General features: G+C 46.0%; 1 protein-coding gene across 1 annotated transcript in view; it reads left to right on the forward strand.

The window, feature by feature from the left end:
- The window catches only part of KIF20A (kinesin family member 20A), a 213,670-nt gene that overhangs the window by 36,635 nt on the left and 159,487 nt on the right, over nt 1-17,548 (forward strand). The window contains 1 exon segment of the mRNA XM_030211810.1: nt 9,249-9,344. Within this exon segment, the coding sequence (XP_030067670.1) occupies nt 9,249-9,344 (96 nt within the window).

Below are 17,548 nucleotides of genomic sequence, written 5' to 3' on the forward strand. Positions count from 1 at the left end.
CTGTACTGTACTCTTATTTCTGAGGCATTGGCAGTGCTTTCCATTAAGGAACCTTCTGCTTTGGTGTCAGGAGTTCCATCTTCGATGATCATGATTGGGCTTAGAGTTCCTTCTAAGGCCTGATTACAGCAGAATGGGTCTCGCCGTACGCAGGGCTGAGAGTGCTCACCTCTACCCATTGGTTTCGGAGGAGAAAGAGAAATTGCATCTTACCCGAGTGGACTCCTTGTTAGGGTGGTGACTAAGAATACCACCTTGCCATTGGGTTTGTGGGATTTTTGGGTGAGTTTTGAAGCACATGGAGTTGCTGGTTGACGGACCGGCGCCAGAGGGTGGTGGTGAATGGAGTTCGCTCTGAGGAGGGAAAGGTGAGTAGTGGAGTGCCTCAGGGATCGGTGCTGGGGCCGATTCTGTTCAATATATTTGTGAGTGACATTGCCGAAGGGTTAGAAGGTAAAGTTTGCCTATTTGCGGATGATACTAAGATTTGTAACACAGTGGACACCGCAGAGGGAGTGGAAAACATGAAAAAGGATCTGAAAAAGCTAGAAGAATGGTCTAAGGTTTGGCAATTAAAATTCAATGTGAAGAAATGCAAAGTGATGCACTTAGGGAGTAGAAATCCACGGGAGGCGTATGTGTTAGGCGGGGAGAGTCTGCTAGGTACGGATGGGGAGAGGGATCTTGGGGTGATAGTATCTGAGGATCTGAAGGCGACGAAACAGTGTGACAAGGCGGTGGCCTTAGCTAGAAGGTTGCTAGGCTGTATAGGGAGAGGCGTGACCAGCAGATGAAAAGAGGTGTTGATGCCCCTGTACAAGTCGTTGGTGAGGCCCCACCTGGAGTATTGTGTTCAGTTTTGGAGGCCGTATCTTGCTAAGGATGTAAAAAGAATTGAAGCGGTGCAAAGAAAAGCTACGAGGATGGTATGGGATTTACGTTACAAGACGTATGAGGAGAGACTTGCTGACCTGGACATGTATACCCTGGAGGAAAGGAGAAACAGGGGTGATATGATACAGACGTTCAAATATTTGAAAGGTATTAATCCGCAAACGAACCTTTTCCGGAGATGGGAAAGCGGTAGAACGAGAGGGCATGAAATGAGATTGAAGGGGGGCAGACTTAAGAAAAATGTCAGGAAGTGTTTTTTTTCACGGAGAGGGTGGTGGATGCTTGGAATGCCCTCCCGCGGGAGGTGGTGGAGAGGAAAACGGTAACGGAATTCAAACATGCGTGGGATAAACATAAAGGAATCCTGTTCAGAAGGAAGGGATCCTCAGGAGCTTAGCCTTGAATGGGTGGCAGAGACGGTTGGGAGGCAGGGCTAGTGCTGGGCAGACTTATACGGTCTGTACCAGGGCTGGTGGTTGGGAGGCGGGGATAGTACTGGGCGGACTTCTACGGTCTGTGCCCTGAAAAAGACAGGTACAAATCAAGGTAAGGTATACACAAAAAACTAGCACATATGAGTTTATCTTGTTGGGCAGAGTGGATGGACCGTGCAGGTCTTTTTCTGCCGTCATCTACTATGTTACTATGTAAATCAGCAGCGGGGCTCTGTAAATCATGCTGTACAGATGTAAGAGCCGGCCCGAGCATGGCGAGCGATGATTCTTCCCGCTCAGAGCTGGCAGTGGACGCCATTTTGAATTCTCCGCATGGCGCGGCCTCCGTTGAGACGGAGAGCCCTGAGCCTGGGGGGGGGGGGGGGGGAACCTCGAATTGAGGCTATTCAGGGAGCGGCTAGCTCCGGATAGGATCTGGGTGCCCAGGGCGAGTTTTTCTCCCCTGAATTTGTGTTGTTATTGCATAAAGCATACAAGCTGAAAAGAGCTCTCCCTCAAGGGTCGTCTGAGGCCCCTTCTATTGTCCCCCCCCCCCCCCCCCCCGGTGGATTCTGGCCTGGGACTGCCCGCTGAGGCTATTTTCCCTGATAATTGGCATAAAGAAAAGCGTAAAAGGGCTAATTCCCCTTCAGATTGTGGTGCACCTCCTCCCCCCCCCCCCCCTCCGTGGTCGGCTGTGTGGATTCGGAGAGTTCTGGCAGGCCTTCGTGATCTGAGGAGCCAGAGTCGGGTGCAGAATTACCACAGGATCTGGATGATCTCTCCGCGGTGAGGATATTCCACCGTGATGAGCTGCCAGCGCTTATGCAGATGCCCTACAGGTCCTTTCTATTGAAGAGCCTGACAGTGGCATGGCCGCCTCTGTGAATCCTAGGATGGCTAGTACCAAAAAGCCTGCTCAAACCTTTCCTTTGCATGACTCCATCCAAGAGCTTATTTCTGCTCAGTGGGCTGACCCCGAGGGACCTTTGAAAGTTTCCAGGGCTATGGGGCAATTATACCCTCTGCATGAGGAGCATTTGGCTCGCTTTGCAATACCTAAAGTAGATGCCCTAGTCACTGCGGTGACAAAGAGAACTACCCTCCCTGTGGAAGGGAGGATGCCCTGAAGGATATACAAGACCGTAGGCTGGAAGCAGCACTTAAACGGTCCTTTGAAATTGCAGGTCTTACTGTTCGGGCGTCTGCATGCAGTTGTTATGCTGCTAGAGCCTGCCTGGCGTGGTTGCAACAGGCAGTGGAACAGCCCGGAGATGGAGCGGAGCCCTTCTCGGATGTGGCTCCGCGGCTGGAGTCGGTCTTGTCCTTTTTGGCTGATGCCCTTTATGATATTGTCAGAGCTTTGGCTAAACAAATGGCAGTAGCAGTGGCGGCTCGCCGTCTTATTTGGCTACGACATTGGGCAGCAGACATGGCCTCTAAGCAAAGGTTGGTGAAGTTGCCCTTTCAAGGCCTTCTCCTATTTGGTGAGGAGTTGGAAAAAAAAATTGTTAAAGGCCTGGGAGATCCTAAACCCCAGCGCTTGCCCGAAGATAGGCCGAGGCCTTCCTCCAAGGGCCAAGCGGTCCACTCCTTTTATAGACCTCGCTTCCATGAAGCTAGAAGGTACTGCCCGGGGCGTTCTGCTGGGTTCACTTCTCGTGCCCGTTTTTCAGCAGAGGAACTCCTTTCGCTCGGACAAGTGTTCCGCAGCTACCGGCTCTAGGCCTGGAGTTCAGGGGCGACCCTCTCAATGATGGTGCGCCAGCCCCCTCCTCGCTTCCTGTCATCGGAGGATGTCTTTCCCTCTTTGCCGAAGGAGTGGGCCAATATTTCCTCAGATCAGTGGGTTCTGGACCTGATCAGAGATGGCTACAGAATAGAATTCAACGCCCCAGTAAGAGACGTGTTTGTGGAGTCCCGATGCGGTTCTGCCGCCAAACGGGCGGCGGTAGAGGAGACTTTGCAAGGTCTGATTCAGTTAGGGGCTGTTTCCCCGGTACCTCCCGCTGAACACGGCTACGGCCGATACTCCATCTACTTTGTGGTGCCACGAAAAGGTGGGTGTTTTCACCCTATTCTGGACTTAAAAAAATTAAACAAGTCCCTGAGAGTGTGGCATTTCCACATGGAAACCCTGCGCTCCGTCATTGCTGCGGTACAGCCAGGAGAGTTTCTCACGTCTCTAGACCTAAAAGAAGCTTACTTGCACATACCAATTTGGCCCCCGCATCAGAAGTTTCTGAGGTTTACGGTGTTGGGAAAACATTTCCAGTTCCGGGCCTTGCCTTTTGGCCTCGCCACAGCTCCCCGAACCTTTTCGAAGGTAATGGTGGTAGTAGCTGCTTTGCTCAGGCGAGAAGGTATCAGGGTTCACCCGTACCTAGACGACTGGCTCATCAGAGCAGACTCTGTAACAGAGAGCTATCAAGCTACAGCCAGAGTGGTCTCAGTACTTCAATCTCTAGGCTGGGTCGTCAATATGGCCAAAAGTCACCTGACCCCCTCGCAATCTCTAGAATATTTGGGGGCCAGGTTCGACACAGATTCGGGCTATGTATACCTACCCGAGCTAAGGAGGTGCAAGCTTCAGAATCAGGTCCGTCTGCTCCTGAGGATGCCCCGCCCGCGAGCTTGGGACATTGTCCAGCTGCTGGGATCGATGACAGCCACATTGGAAGTGGTGCCCTGGGCGAGAGCGCACCTGAGACCTCTACAGTATTCCCTACTTCAAAGATGGTCTCCAGTTTCTCAGGATTATCAATGCAGACTTTCTTGGCTCCCTGCGGCCCGACTCAGCATGGAGTGGTGGCTCTCAGACAGCATGCTGCGGCGAGGAATGCCGCTGGCTCTCCTCGATTGGTGTCTAGTAGTGACAGATGCCAGCCTGAAGGGCTGGGGCGCACATTGCAAGGGGAAGCATGCCCAGGGTCTATGGACACCCGAGGAGTCGGAGTGGTCCATCAACCGCCTGGAGTTGAAGCGGTGTTTCAGGCGCTTCTGGCCTTTCAAGTGACCCTGGAAGGATTGGCTGTCAGAGTGATGTCGGACAACACGACAGCAGTGGCCTACATAAATCGACAAGGCGGCACTCAGTGCAGAGCACTGGCCGCACATGCCAAACAGATTTGCCACTGGGCCGAGTTGCATCTTCAGTTTCTGTCGGCAGCTCACATTGCAGGTCAGAGCAACGTGCAAGCCGATTATCTAAGCAGGCATCAGATTGATCCAACAGAATGGGAACTAGCAGACGAAGTATTCCTGCAGATATGTGCTAAATGGGGCAAGCCTGTGATGGATCTTATGGCGACAAGTTCAAATGCCAAAGTCCCATGCTTCTTCAGCAGACGGAGAGATCCTCGCTCGGCAGGGTTGGATGCCTTGACTCAGCCCTGGCCTCCGGGCCTACTATATGTGTTCCCTCCGTGGCCCTTGATAGGGCGCGTGCTCCTGTGGATTCGGCTGCACCCAGGAGAAGTGGTCCTCAGCGCCCCGGATTGGCCCAGGAGGCCTTGGTATGCGGACGTCCGACAGATGCTAGTGGAGGCTCCCCTTCCTTTACATCTGGTACCGAACCTGTTGTCACAGGGCCCGGTAGCCATGGAGGACGCCTGCCGCTTTGGTCTTATGGCATGGCGATTGAGAGGGCGCAATTGAGGGACAAAGGCTATTCAAACACAGTCATTTCCACTCTCCTGCAGGCCCGTAAGCATTCCACTTCCGTGGCTTATGCCAGGATTTGGCGCCAGTTTGAGTCTTGGTGCGCTTGAAAAGCGATCACACCCATAAGGGCTCCTGTCTCGCCGATTCTGGACTTTTTGCAGGATGGTGTACAAATAGGCTTGGCCTATAATTCCCTGCGGGTGCAAGTGGCAGCGTTGGCCTCCCTTCATGGTAAGGTTGAAGGTGTGTCTTTAAGCTGCTCATCCAGATGTGGCACGGTTTCTTAGTGGGGTGCTTCGGCTCCGGCCTTCCGTGCGAGCACCCTGTCCAGCTTGGAACCTGGGGCTAGTTTTGAAGGCCCTGCAGGCTTCTCCTTTTGAGCTGCTTCGGCGAGCATCGGAGAAAGATTTGACACTAAAGGCCGTTTTTCTTGTGGCCATTACTTCGGCGAGACGGGTGTCAGAGCTCCAGGCGCTGTCCTGTAGAGACCCATTTCTGCAATTCTCAGAGTCCGGGGTCACGGTTCGGACCGTGCCTTCCTTCATGTGTAAGGTGGTTTCAGCGTTTCACCTAAACCAGCCTATTTTCTTGCGCTCCTTTGATAAGGAGGAGTTTCCAGAATCTTTTGGGCAGTTGCACCTGTTGGATGTGCGCAGGACTCTGCTGCAGTATCTGCGAGTTACTATCTCTTTCAGGATCTATGATCATCTGTTTGTTTTGCTATCAGGTCCTCGCAGAGGGTCTCCAGCGTCTAAAGCCACTATTGCCCGCTGGCTGAAAGAAACTATCTTTTCAGCTTATCTGCTTGCCGGCTTGTCTCCGTCTGTAGCCTTTAAGGCGCATTCTACCAGAGCGATTTCTTCCTCTTGGGCTGAAACTGGAGCACTCTCTCATCAAGAGATATGCAGTGCAGCAACATGGGCTTCTAAGCTCTCTTTTGCCTGACATTACAGGCTGGATGTGGCTGCTAGGAGGGATGCGCATTTTGGAGCACAAGTGCTAGCGCGTGGTGTGACCTGTTCCCACCCTATATAGGGATTGCTTTGTTACATCCCATACGTAATGGCTTCATCTGCTTGATGACAAGGAAGGGAAAATTAGGTTCTTACCTTGGTAATTTTCTTTCCTATAGTCATAGCAGATGAAGCCATGAGCCCTCCCTGTATGATTGTCTGTATGCTGTGAATCTGTTTCAGGTTCTGTTCTTGTTTCTTGAAGTTCCTTCTTTGGGAGAAAGTTGGAAAACAGTCTTCAGGATTCATGTTCACTTATAGGAGGATGAGTCCATTCCCTCCAGGAGGTTGCGTGTATCTCCTCCAGTTATACAATAAGGAGGACGAGTTTATTCCCTCCAGGAGGATGTGTTCATTCCCTCCTTTTGAGTTCATGCCCTTGTTAAGGGGCCATCGTTCGCTGTGAGGAAAGTTCATGTTATTCCCATTGCGGTTTGCCATACTGCTTTGGAAGCTTCAAATACTGAAGAGGCAGTGGAGCTGGCTGGCCATGAGGCACTGTGAAAAGTTGAGTGCTCTCTATCTCCCCCTGCTGGTTGATGGACACAACCCATACGTAATGGCTTCATCTGCTATGACTAAAGGAAAGAAAATTAGCAAGATAAGAACCTAATTTTCCCATATATATGTGTGGTTAAAGTGGGGAGTTAATCTGGACCTGTTAAAGTGGATATTATCTTGATGAGTGGGTTCCAATAAAGAAATTTGAAAATACTGCCTGTTAAAGAAGTTGATTCATATGTATCAAGAGCAGGGGTGCTGAACCTAGTGCTGCACAAAGAGCAATTACCCCAAATTTTGACCATAGTTTTGAAAAAGAAAAGTAACCAGGCAAGAAAGAGAGACAGGTGAGGGAAGGACAACAAAAGAAGAGATATGTGGGGAAGAGGCACCTATCAACAGGAGCTTAGCAGGCCTCATACAACTTCTCAGAACCCCCACAAATACTCCATTAACAGTTCCCCCCCCTCCATCTTTCATTTTGCATAGTGTCCAAGTAGCTTTACCCCTTCTCTCTTTCCTTGTCCTCCACCTGCAGCAGTATGTTGTCAGTTGTTTTCCTTGAACACTGTATTCAGCAGCTTTTTCTTAACCCTCACCTGTTTGCTGCCCCTTGTCCCCTCTCTGTCCCCCCCCCCATCAATTGTCTTTCCTACTGCACACACTGTACCAGGTAGCTTACCTTTCGTCCTCCTGCCTGCCAACCTCTCTTTATTTTCCCCAAATTTCCCTCTTCTTGCTCCTTTTTCTACCTCACCCAGCACTACTGTATTCCCCCTCGTGTTCTTCCCCCACCCACCCACCCTGAGCACAGTGCCCAGCAGATTGTCACCATGTCTTTCTTCCCCTGCTCACCAGCCCTTCTCTTGCTCTTGACCTCCTCCCCATCTGCTCAGCACCAGTATCCTATGCCCATTCCTTTCTCTCACCCCTGTGCCAGTGCTTAGCAGCTTTCCACACTCCCACTCCCTCTTTTCTTTGTCCACCATCCCTTTTTTCTTTCCTATCCCACCCCATCTTTTCAGAGAGAACAGTTTTCAAGATTTTTAAAGATAAGTGAAAGCTGAGAAGCAGGGCCATTAGTTACCTTGGATGACAGTGATAAGTGAATATTTGTTTTTAGAAGGGGCCTAACAGAGTCTGTTTTCCAGGAATCAGGAGAGGTCCCAGAATTGAGACTATTCTTCAGTAAGATAAGAATAAATGGGATGAGAATTCAGGCCCTTAGAGAACTGAGTGATGTGGTTTATTAGGGGTGGGGGGAGTAGGGGGTGGTTGTAGGGGTATAGTTGGTGAAAAATGTCATGTTCTTGATGGTTTTTGGACACATTACCTTTAATAAAAATTTGTGCGCAAATAAAGCACTATGTTAAGGAGGGGGTCTGGGTGGGGGACGACGACATTTAAACCCAAAGTCAGATGATGGTTTAAATTGTCTGGTTTGCATTATGACTACTTTGTTAGTTTAATTTTGGATACCCAAATTGTTTGCAATTTTTTTTGAGAGTCATCGCTAAAAATTGTTGACACATAAAAGGGATGAGAGATGGAAGGTGGGTTTTAATGAGAGAAGATGGCAAGAGGTCCAAGATAAAAGGCAGCTCGAGAGCTAAGGTTGTCGCTCTCTAGAAAGAGTAAAATCATGTCAGTGGGAAGAAAAGCAGGAAGGCACAGAAGAGGAGGAATGGGTATCAATTGTTGAGGATGGGTTAATAGTGGTTGAGAAGAAAAGGAGAGGAACAATACAGCTCTTGTACCTTTTTGAGAGGGGGGAAACCCCCAGAAACTCATCATTGGAAAAAGGAGGTAGGAGAAGGTGAATCAAAGAGCGGGACCAGGAGAATAAGTACATAAATATTGTCATACTGGGACACATCAAAGATCCATCAAGCCCAGAGCGATTCACATCTACCCGTTCCACTCCACTCATTATTTTATAGACCTCTATCATATCTCCCCTCAGCCGCCTTTTCTCCAAGCTGAAGAGCCCTAGCCAATTCAGCCTTTCCTCATAGGGAAGTCGTCTCATCCCCTTTATCATTTTCGTTGCCCTTCTCTGTATTAATTTCACTATATCTTTTTTGAGATGTGGCGACCAGAATTGAACACAATATTCGAGGTGCAGTTGCACCATGGTGCGATACAAAGGCATTATAATGTCCTCATTTTTGTTTCACATAATCCTAAAGGGTGTTTTCAGGTAACAGAGATCTGAATCAGAGTGGAATAGTATTTCTTTTAGTATTCTGGATCTGCATCTTGTGATCATGAATACGAGCTGTACTGAGACTGAAATGAAACAGAAACTTTGCTTTCTGCCATCAGCACATAGCATGGCAGATGTACTGCTTCATGAGCATCAGACCTGAATAAAACCAGGGGTGATTGTGCCTAATAGGGGCCATGTAAATTGTAGATAGAGTTCAGTGCCAAGCTCAACACTTTGTGTCAAACAGTAGTGTGTGCAGCAGCTCAAAGATAACAATCTAGAGGAATAGATATGGATCTCTGCTGACAAGCAATCAAGGTCTACCTAGCATAGTCTGGAAGATTGAATGTTTCTGGGATAAAAGAGGATGGGGATAAGAAAACATAGAATGTAATGCTTAGACCAGGAAAGAGCATCAGGCTGTCTTGCTTACCAGAGCTGTGAAAATCATAGCTGATGCAGAGAGGGGCAGCAGTCAATGCTTTAATCTAACTGGCTCCTTCTGCCTACTTCTGTAAATGTCTTCTTTTCCAGATCATAGAAGTGCTGAATGATGGAAGTGATAAAGTGAAGGTGTATCTGAGAGTTCGACCCTTTCTAGAGAGTGAGCTGGAGAAAAAGGAGGATCAGGTAAGTACTCAAGTGGGGTGACCTTATGTTTTCTTTGCTTTCCTTGTTATCTGTGGCCTATTACAGATAGAACAACGATCGTTTCAACATTTGGAAAAGCTATTAGTTGGGGATATGAGATGCAGATTATCAAATGACATGCATAGAAAGTAGATGTGTTGAAATGCTGTTGGCGAGGTTTCTGAGGAAGGGATGTAATGAGGAAAAAACTGAATCTTGAAGAAAGCTGTACAAATATGATCAATTTGTTTATTTGGCTCATGTGGAGGGGCATTTTCAATATGACTTCTAAATCCAATTAATATATCATTCTTCAAGAATTGCAGTGAGTGGTAGCTACCCATCCCGGTACTATGGGGCTGTCAATAGTCTTCACAATGTCCTACCTATTCTTTCCCTTATACTCGCCCAGCTGATACCAATCCCTCAGTGGCTGCTTCTCTCCTTGTTTCTATAAATCCAAGTTCCTTAGCGTCCCTCCGGACCGGACCAGGATTGGACTGATGGGTTGTGCTCGCCTACCAGCAGGTGGAGACTGAGAAAAACTCTGACTCTAGAGAGCCAATAGGAGCCCTGGCCATGTGACCTTAGCCTCAGTATTTTCTCAGTCTCCCAGCAGGTAGGAAGCGAGCCCTTTAGTCTCTTTCTTTCTCTTTCTCTTTTAGAGGCTAATAATAAAAACAATATTGCAACTTCTCCTTCTGTGCCTAGGAATTCTCTATTAGACACTGGACAGAAAAAGGTTTTCTTTTCTTTCTTTTACAGCCTCTGGGGGTGTTACACTCGGGTGCCCCGAGTCCCTCCCCCCTATCCTCCCCATCTCCCATACTTAGCTGGGAAGGACTACCCTTTGGTTAGCAAGGTGTATGGTCTTTGGGAGAGGCAGCCATTTTAGGAGGTTTCAAGTATTTTCCTTCCCCAGCTTTTTAACGAGCAGGCTTAGCTGTTTAAAAAAAAAAAAAAAAAAAGACAATCCCCAGTTTTCTACTGGGCAGACAGCTCTGGGTTATTCTTTTGTTCTTGAGTGTTTTTTCTTTGCTAATTTAGCTGTGTAAAAAAAAAAACAACAACAAGAGGGGGAGGAAATGGAAGAAAATAATGTTGACGGGGCCTTTAACGAGCCACTTTCTTTCTAAGAATTTCTCCTTCCGTTCCCTCGCGTTTAGACAGCGGGCGCAGGCTTATAAAAAATAAAAAAAAAATTGGGGCACGACCAGTTGTTTTTTTTTTCGGGTGGCGAGAGTATCGCCAGTCAGGGGAGGCTGCAGCCGGTTTTTTGCAGCGCCGGACTGTAAACGCTCTCGGCTCCTTCAAGTTTTCTGCAGATACCTGTATCTTTCGAGTTTCTTCATTTAGCGCTGTCAGCAATTTCGTTCTTAGTTTTGGCGTGGAAGGCTGCCTTTTTAGGCTGCAGCTGCAGTTTCTCTATTACGGAGTTCTGTTTTATTCGGATTCTCTGTTTTCTCCGGTTTTTCGCGGCATTGTTCGCTGGCTGTTATTTATTTTTCCTTTCTTGACATTCTGCCCTACTCCGCTTGTTGCGGAGGTGTCAGGCGCGCTTTCGGGAACCGCTACTGTGTAAGTGATGCAAATGGCGCCCATTTTTATTCACCCTCCATTTTTTTCTCAGTCCAGAACTTTGATCTCTGTTGCAGGCTATGCTGCACATCAAAGTGTAGCTCACCTTCAAACTGTTTTTTCCTAATCATCTGTCTCCACACGTGTGTGAGGTAAACAGGTCTCTAACACCCACATCATATAAGCAGGCAATATTTGGATTAAAGGGTCCCTTTCATATATAGATATCTCTCACGGTTTTCTGGCTTTAGGTTTTAGATTTATAACTTGGCTATTAGCTCTGGTATTCGTAGTACACAATTTTATGATTGTTTTGTTTTTTGTGTCCTTTTCATTACCTGGTGCAAAGTGCAGCATTGTCTTTAATAGTCAATTTTTTTTTTTTTAATTACATTTGTACCCCGCGCTTTCCCACTCATGGCAGGCTCAATGCGGCGGGCATTGGAGGGTTAAGTGACTTGCCCAGAGTCACAAGGAGCTGCCTGTGCCAGGAATCAAACTCAGTTCCTCAGTTCCCCAGGACCAAAGTCCACCACCCTAACCACTAGGCCACTCCTCCACTTTAATAGTCAATTGTCTGGGACTCTACAAATCTTGCCATAATAACTTCATTCCTTTCAAGAATCACTCTCAATGGCTGTAGTGTTATACAGTGTTTTCTTTTTCAGACTTTAAGAAGCCTTCTCTATAGGCATACAGTAGATTGTTCAGATGCCATGGGGATATATCAGCTCTCTCATATTCTCTGAGGGGCCGTCCTGTCTACCAAGCTCCCAATCACTCAGCTGCCTTAGCAGGCATGCTTTATTCATGTCTTCCCTTCTTTTCCAACTGCCTTGAAGCCTCTCATATTTCATTTTAGCTTTCTTCTGGTACTTACAGGACATATGGTCACTTAGAGAATAAGGTCATCCTTTCATTTTGCATATTTCCCACTTAAAGATAGTGGAAGGTCCTCAAACCATCTACTTGTGTTTGTCTCTACTCTATCAGTTCAGCATTGGCAGATTATAAACATCCTGGTTTGGTCCAGTATGCCTATACATACCATCTGCTATCTCTTCCTCTTCCTTAGAGACCTTATGTTGTCTCAAGCTTTCTTGAATTCAGATACAGTCTTGTCTACACTGCCTTCATCAAGTGGCTGTGGCACAACTTCACTTTTTTCGTTGCAGGTATTTTCCAAGTTTGTCCTTTTTCATTTTCATTCTATGCACCTTCACTCCAGAGTTTTCTTTCATTTGGAAGGGGATTCACTCACTTCCTGTGTATTTATGCCATAGGTACATAAGTATGTTTATGCTGGGAAAGGCCTAAAATCCATCAAGTCCAGCATTCATATCTAATGGGCATAGGTACATAAGTTTTGCCATACTGGGAAAGCTCAAAGGTCCACCTTTCTACAATCAGAACAGCATAAAAAAAAAAAAAAACTCTCACGAGAGTGTCAAACAGAAACCTCTGCTCCAAAAGCAAGGCTTTGCAGTAATTCTGCAAACTAACACATACAATATTTGCCATGGCTGATCACCACTAGGAACACCGGGGACCCTAGGCCTAGGTTCTGTGTTTTAACCTGAAACAAGCTCAACATTCATATCTATTGGGTGTGAGTCTGGTACATCTCAGTGAGGGAGGAGGCATGACCATGGTACGTGGATTAGGGAGATCCAAGAAATTACAGGCTGGTGAATCAGACGTTCATACTGGGACAGTTTTTTCTGTCCGGAGCATACTACCATAGCTGGTGGACTCCTACATTCGGAACTTACCCAACTATGGAATGCCACAGAGATAGGGCTGGGGTTTGTAGCCCTATTAACTGGTGTCCTTGGTCACCCTTCCTCTTCTCCTCAGGACCCAGAGAATGGCTAGTTTTTTGCTTATGTATTAACCGGTCATTTTCAGCAGTACTCTCTCTTCCGTTCTATTATAGATCTAAGAGGATATTCATTGCGCTCTCAGGGTCATTTCATCCTTACCTAGACGACTGCCTAATTGGAGAAAGTCTTATCAGCAGAGTTCTCAGGTCACGCACCAGGTGTTGCATTTCTTACAGTCTCTAGGTTGGGTGGTGATTGTAGCCAGGCCTCTCATTTGATCTCTCATCAGATATCTCTGATTTTCTCTTTGTTTAGTCAGGTTGGCGCAGAGTCTTTTGTCTCCTCTGCAAACATCCCAGTTTATATTTTTCTTGGTGACCTTGGGCCTTCGGCCATTTCCTCGCTCTATTCTGCAGAATGCAATTTTACTTTCTAGTTCACAAGAAGGAATTTTTCTTCATCCTATTGGGAATCTCAGGGTCATCAATCGCGCTATTTAAGTGTCATCTAGTTATCTCAAGAACCTTAGTTCCGTCATAGGGATGCTTTGTGCAGTACACTTTTTGGCAGAAGCTTGTTTGTATATATTTTTTTCTGGGGCACCACAGCAATTTGTTTACCTTCGGTGAATTTTGTTTTCCCTACTGACAAACAAGGCGGAGAGAGCTGTGTTGGTCTTTGCCATGGCAATGGGTTATGTCGTCCGCCAAGGAGGAGTTAAGAGTATACTCTTGAGTTTGTAGTCATTTTTTCTTAGTTGTCTCACCCTGCATTCAGGTGAATGGACTCTCATCTTTTCAGCCTTACTTCCTCACTGCAGGGCTATCTCTTTCTGCCTTCAGGCTCACGAACATTTCTTGCTTCTTCTGTTCAGCAACAGTCTTGACGGAGACAGGGACAGACGCCATCGTCCAGCAGGGGTTTTTCAACCTTCTATATGCGTTTCTTCCGTCAACTCACTAGGTGTTGGCTTATATTTAAAAAAAAAAAAAAAAAATTCCATCTTTCTTCCATATCAGGTTTTATTTGGTCATCTGTTTTGGCTCTGCTTCAGTAGTTCTTTCCATGCGGCGGTTCATTTTTTGTTGGTTTTCATAAAGGATTACTCTCTTTTCTCTTCTCCTGCAGTTTGCAGTTTTTTTTCTGTTTCTGAGGTCCGATACGGCCTCGTCTTTTTGGAAGTTCTCGTTTACTTTAAGGTTCTTAGTCTCCTTCGCCCGACAGGCCGAAATCCTCTTCAAATCACAATCTTAATCTTTCAGCTCTCGTAGGTCCTCTTTTTGGGCTGTTTTTTCTTCTGGTGTCCTTTAAGGTTTTTCCTCTTAAAGCTCTGTTTTCTAGTAGCCATTGTTTTTTCTTTAAGGTCTTTCTCTTAAACCACTGTTTTCTAGTAGCCATAACTTTTTCTGTAAAGTTTTCCTCTTCAAGCAGTGTTTCCTAGTAGCCATTGCAGCAAGTAGATCTATGTGTGGAATACTTCTACGGTTGGTAACTTCTTTTCGGTCTGCTGTAGTTTAGAGTTTTCACCTTTCCCAATCGGTTTTTCTTATTGGTTTTGTCCTAGCCAGTAGGCGTAAGGGTTTGATTGTTTCTAACCCGCTATATCTCGACGGATCAAGGAAATGAGAATGTCTATTTCTCTTCTCACTGAGAGGGCAGTTCCACAGCGAATTACAACATATTCCACAAATTCAGAAGCGGGCTCTATTCTTACTACAGCGATTTTTGGTGCTCTCGGTGCACATTGGTAAGGTGGCAACTTAGTCCTAGTTTCATTTTATTTTGCTCATTGGGACACACTACATGTTAGTTGTCGCCAGGTGGCCTATGCAGCATGAACATTTCTCTGCAGTTTTCATAGGGTCCCTCCCTTCAGATTACTGCTTTGGTACTTCCCATCAGTCCAATCCTGGTCCGGTCCGGAGGGACGCTAAGGAAGGAGAAATTAGATCTTACCTGCTAATTTGCTTTCCTTTTGTCCCTCCGGACCGGACCAGGCCCCTCCCATGTTCTCTCAACTCTTTAGCTTCTTTTATTAAGTAGGAAGTGTATTCATTCCTTTACGATTCGTGGAACAATATATATACAAAACTTTACATGGTCCATACCACTTCTCTGGTGGTTGCTGGTGAGCTCAGTTGCTGGAATCTATATATAAAACCTTAAATACGCCATACCACTTCTCTGGTGAGAGTTGTGGCTGAGCTCAGTTGCTGGAATATCTATAAAACCTTAAATATGACTTACCACTTTTCTGGTGAGAGTTGCTGGTGAGCTCAGTTGATGGAATATATATAAAATCTTAAGTGGGCCATACCACTTCTCTGGTGAGAGTTGCTGGTGAGCTATAGTACAAGTGAGCCATACCACCTCTGGTGAGAGTTGCTGGTGACCTATAGTACAAGTGAGCCATACCACTTCTCTGGTGAGAGTTGCTGGTGAGCTGTAATACAAATCGAGCCATACCACTTCTCTGGTGAGAGTTGCTGGTGAGCTCTGATACTTGGCATTGCCGAGTGCTTTGTGGCTGCTAGGATTCCATACAGCACAGAAGGTCTTTCTTTCTTTCTTTCTTTCTTTCCTGCTTTGTTATTCAAATACTGAGGCTAAGGTCACATGGCCAGGGCTCCTATTGGCTCTCTAGAGTCAGAGTTTTTCTCAGTCTCCACCTGCTGGTAGGCGAGCACAGCCCATCAGTCCAATCCTGGTCCAGTCCGGAGGGACTAAAGGAAAGCAAATTAGCAGGTAAGATCTAATTTCTCCTTTCCAACTTTCTGCTGAACTGTCGTTCCATGTGCCGCAAACACTCTCATTCATGATCTTATGACTACTAACAAACTCTCCTTTTTCTAACTGAAACCTGGCTTACAGATTCAGCTTATCTAAATTGGGCAACGCCATCTGGTTACTATCATTTACACTGCAACCATGCGACTCATAAAGGTGGGGGAGTGGTTGTAATCTATTTGGCAGAATTGCATTATCTAACTTAATTTCTCAACCTTTACTAGACTTTCTCAAATTCTGTATTACTACTTCACTAGCACTAGACTTTCTCTTGATTTATCCCCCCCCCCAACATCCTACTATCTGCTTCAGTCAGAGATCACTGACTTTCGTCTCCACTTACCTCATCCTGTTATTTCAACCTGCACTTCAATATCCCTGATGCCCCCTTTTCCCAATATCTCTCTGATCTTTTTATGGACTTACAACTTACTCAATATGCCAACAAGCCAACACATAAACAGGACACATTTTGGACCTTGTCCTAACAATTCTTAGTTCACTACTTTCAATTTCTATCACTACAATGTTACCTATACCATGGTCAGACCACTCACTGATTCTTTTTACACCTGTACTTAACCATACCCCCTATCGAGATCGCCTAAGCCTCGGGCCAGACTCTTTGTTGTCCAGTTCTAACTTAAACTTTACCTCTTTTAAAGATCTTCCTTTGACCTCTCAAATCCAGACTTGAAACTCTGAGCTATCATCCTCACTTGAAATAGTATCACCATTACAATTCCTTACCATTTCACCTCACTAACACGCTTATTCCCTGGTTCACATGTGATTTTTGCAGACCCAAACAGCTTCGCCAGGCTGAGAGAAAATGGTGCCGTCAACCGTCCCCTACCACTCTAGTTATTTATAGAAGTACAGCACACTCATACCAACTTGCTATCTGCTTGGCAAAAAGGAGCTGCTATTCTAATTTGATTCAGAGAGCGCCAAACATGTCAATCCTTTATAAGACTTTGAAATCTCTGTCTATCTTTAAAACTGCCAAAGTACAGCAGGCACTTACCCCTCTAGCACAAGCACTAGCAACGCATTTTCTGAACAAGATTCGCACTTTACAAGGTGCTCTCCCTTCTGCCCCTCTCTCGAATTTCTCTTCGTCAATGTTCAATGATGCACCTATCCCAATCATTAACTTCTATGTACCCTCTAAAGCTGAATTGGGCTGCCTTATATCCTAATAAAGACTGGTGAACAGCCAAAAAAAACCCAAAGGGTAAAATGGATTAAAGTTTTCAATTAATGGGTATAGCCCTCAGAGACCAAGGATAAACCGAGGTCTGACCTGCCAGACTCCAATATCTACATGAGATTGTAGTGTCTGCGGTCCTATCTCATTCATGGGGCTGTTATATACCCATAAAAATTTACTTGCATACAAAAATCATTTGTTATATAATCATTCTTTTTGTTGAATATTGCAATCTTAATAAACGACAGCAAAAACTTCAAAAACAACACTTAGCTTTCACTGAAGTTACACAGTAACCCCTTTGGTAGAATAAACAACGGGGCCCATATCGTTTTGCCTTCTTACAGGCTTCTTCAGGTTTTGCCCAGTATAAATGTTAAATGGGGTTTCTACCTAATATAAAATATAAAGCATATATTCAGCGAACAAGATCTTGACTTGACAATCATTTCTACAAACTTTAATGAGGCAAATAAGCCAAATTATTAAAATCCACCTAACTCAGGGATACTCAACGCATAATTTAAGCTTCATAGAGCTAAAAGCATTCAATAATGACGCTGTACGTTGCTCAGAACATGTAAACACCAATAGTCCTATGATACAAAATACTGCGTGATCACGCCTGTCCAACGTGGCAACATAAATCCAATTGAAGATGTACTAAAAAAAGGGGGAAAATTTACCTGCTGTAAATCATTTACATGTTCTGAGCAACGTACAGCGTCATTAGCGATAGCGTTGCGTTGCTGCCTTGTGATATTATCGCGTGATGGACGTTAGCTTTGCTATAAATGCCTAGC

The sequence above is a fragment of the Microcaecilia unicolor genome, chromosome 8 (genome assembly GCF_901765095.1).
Source record: "Microcaecilia unicolor chromosome 8, aMicUni1.1, whole genome shotgun sequence".
NCBI classification, from domain to species: domain Eukaryota; kingdom Metazoa; phylum Chordata; class Amphibia; order Gymnophiona; family Siphonopidae; genus Microcaecilia; species Microcaecilia unicolor.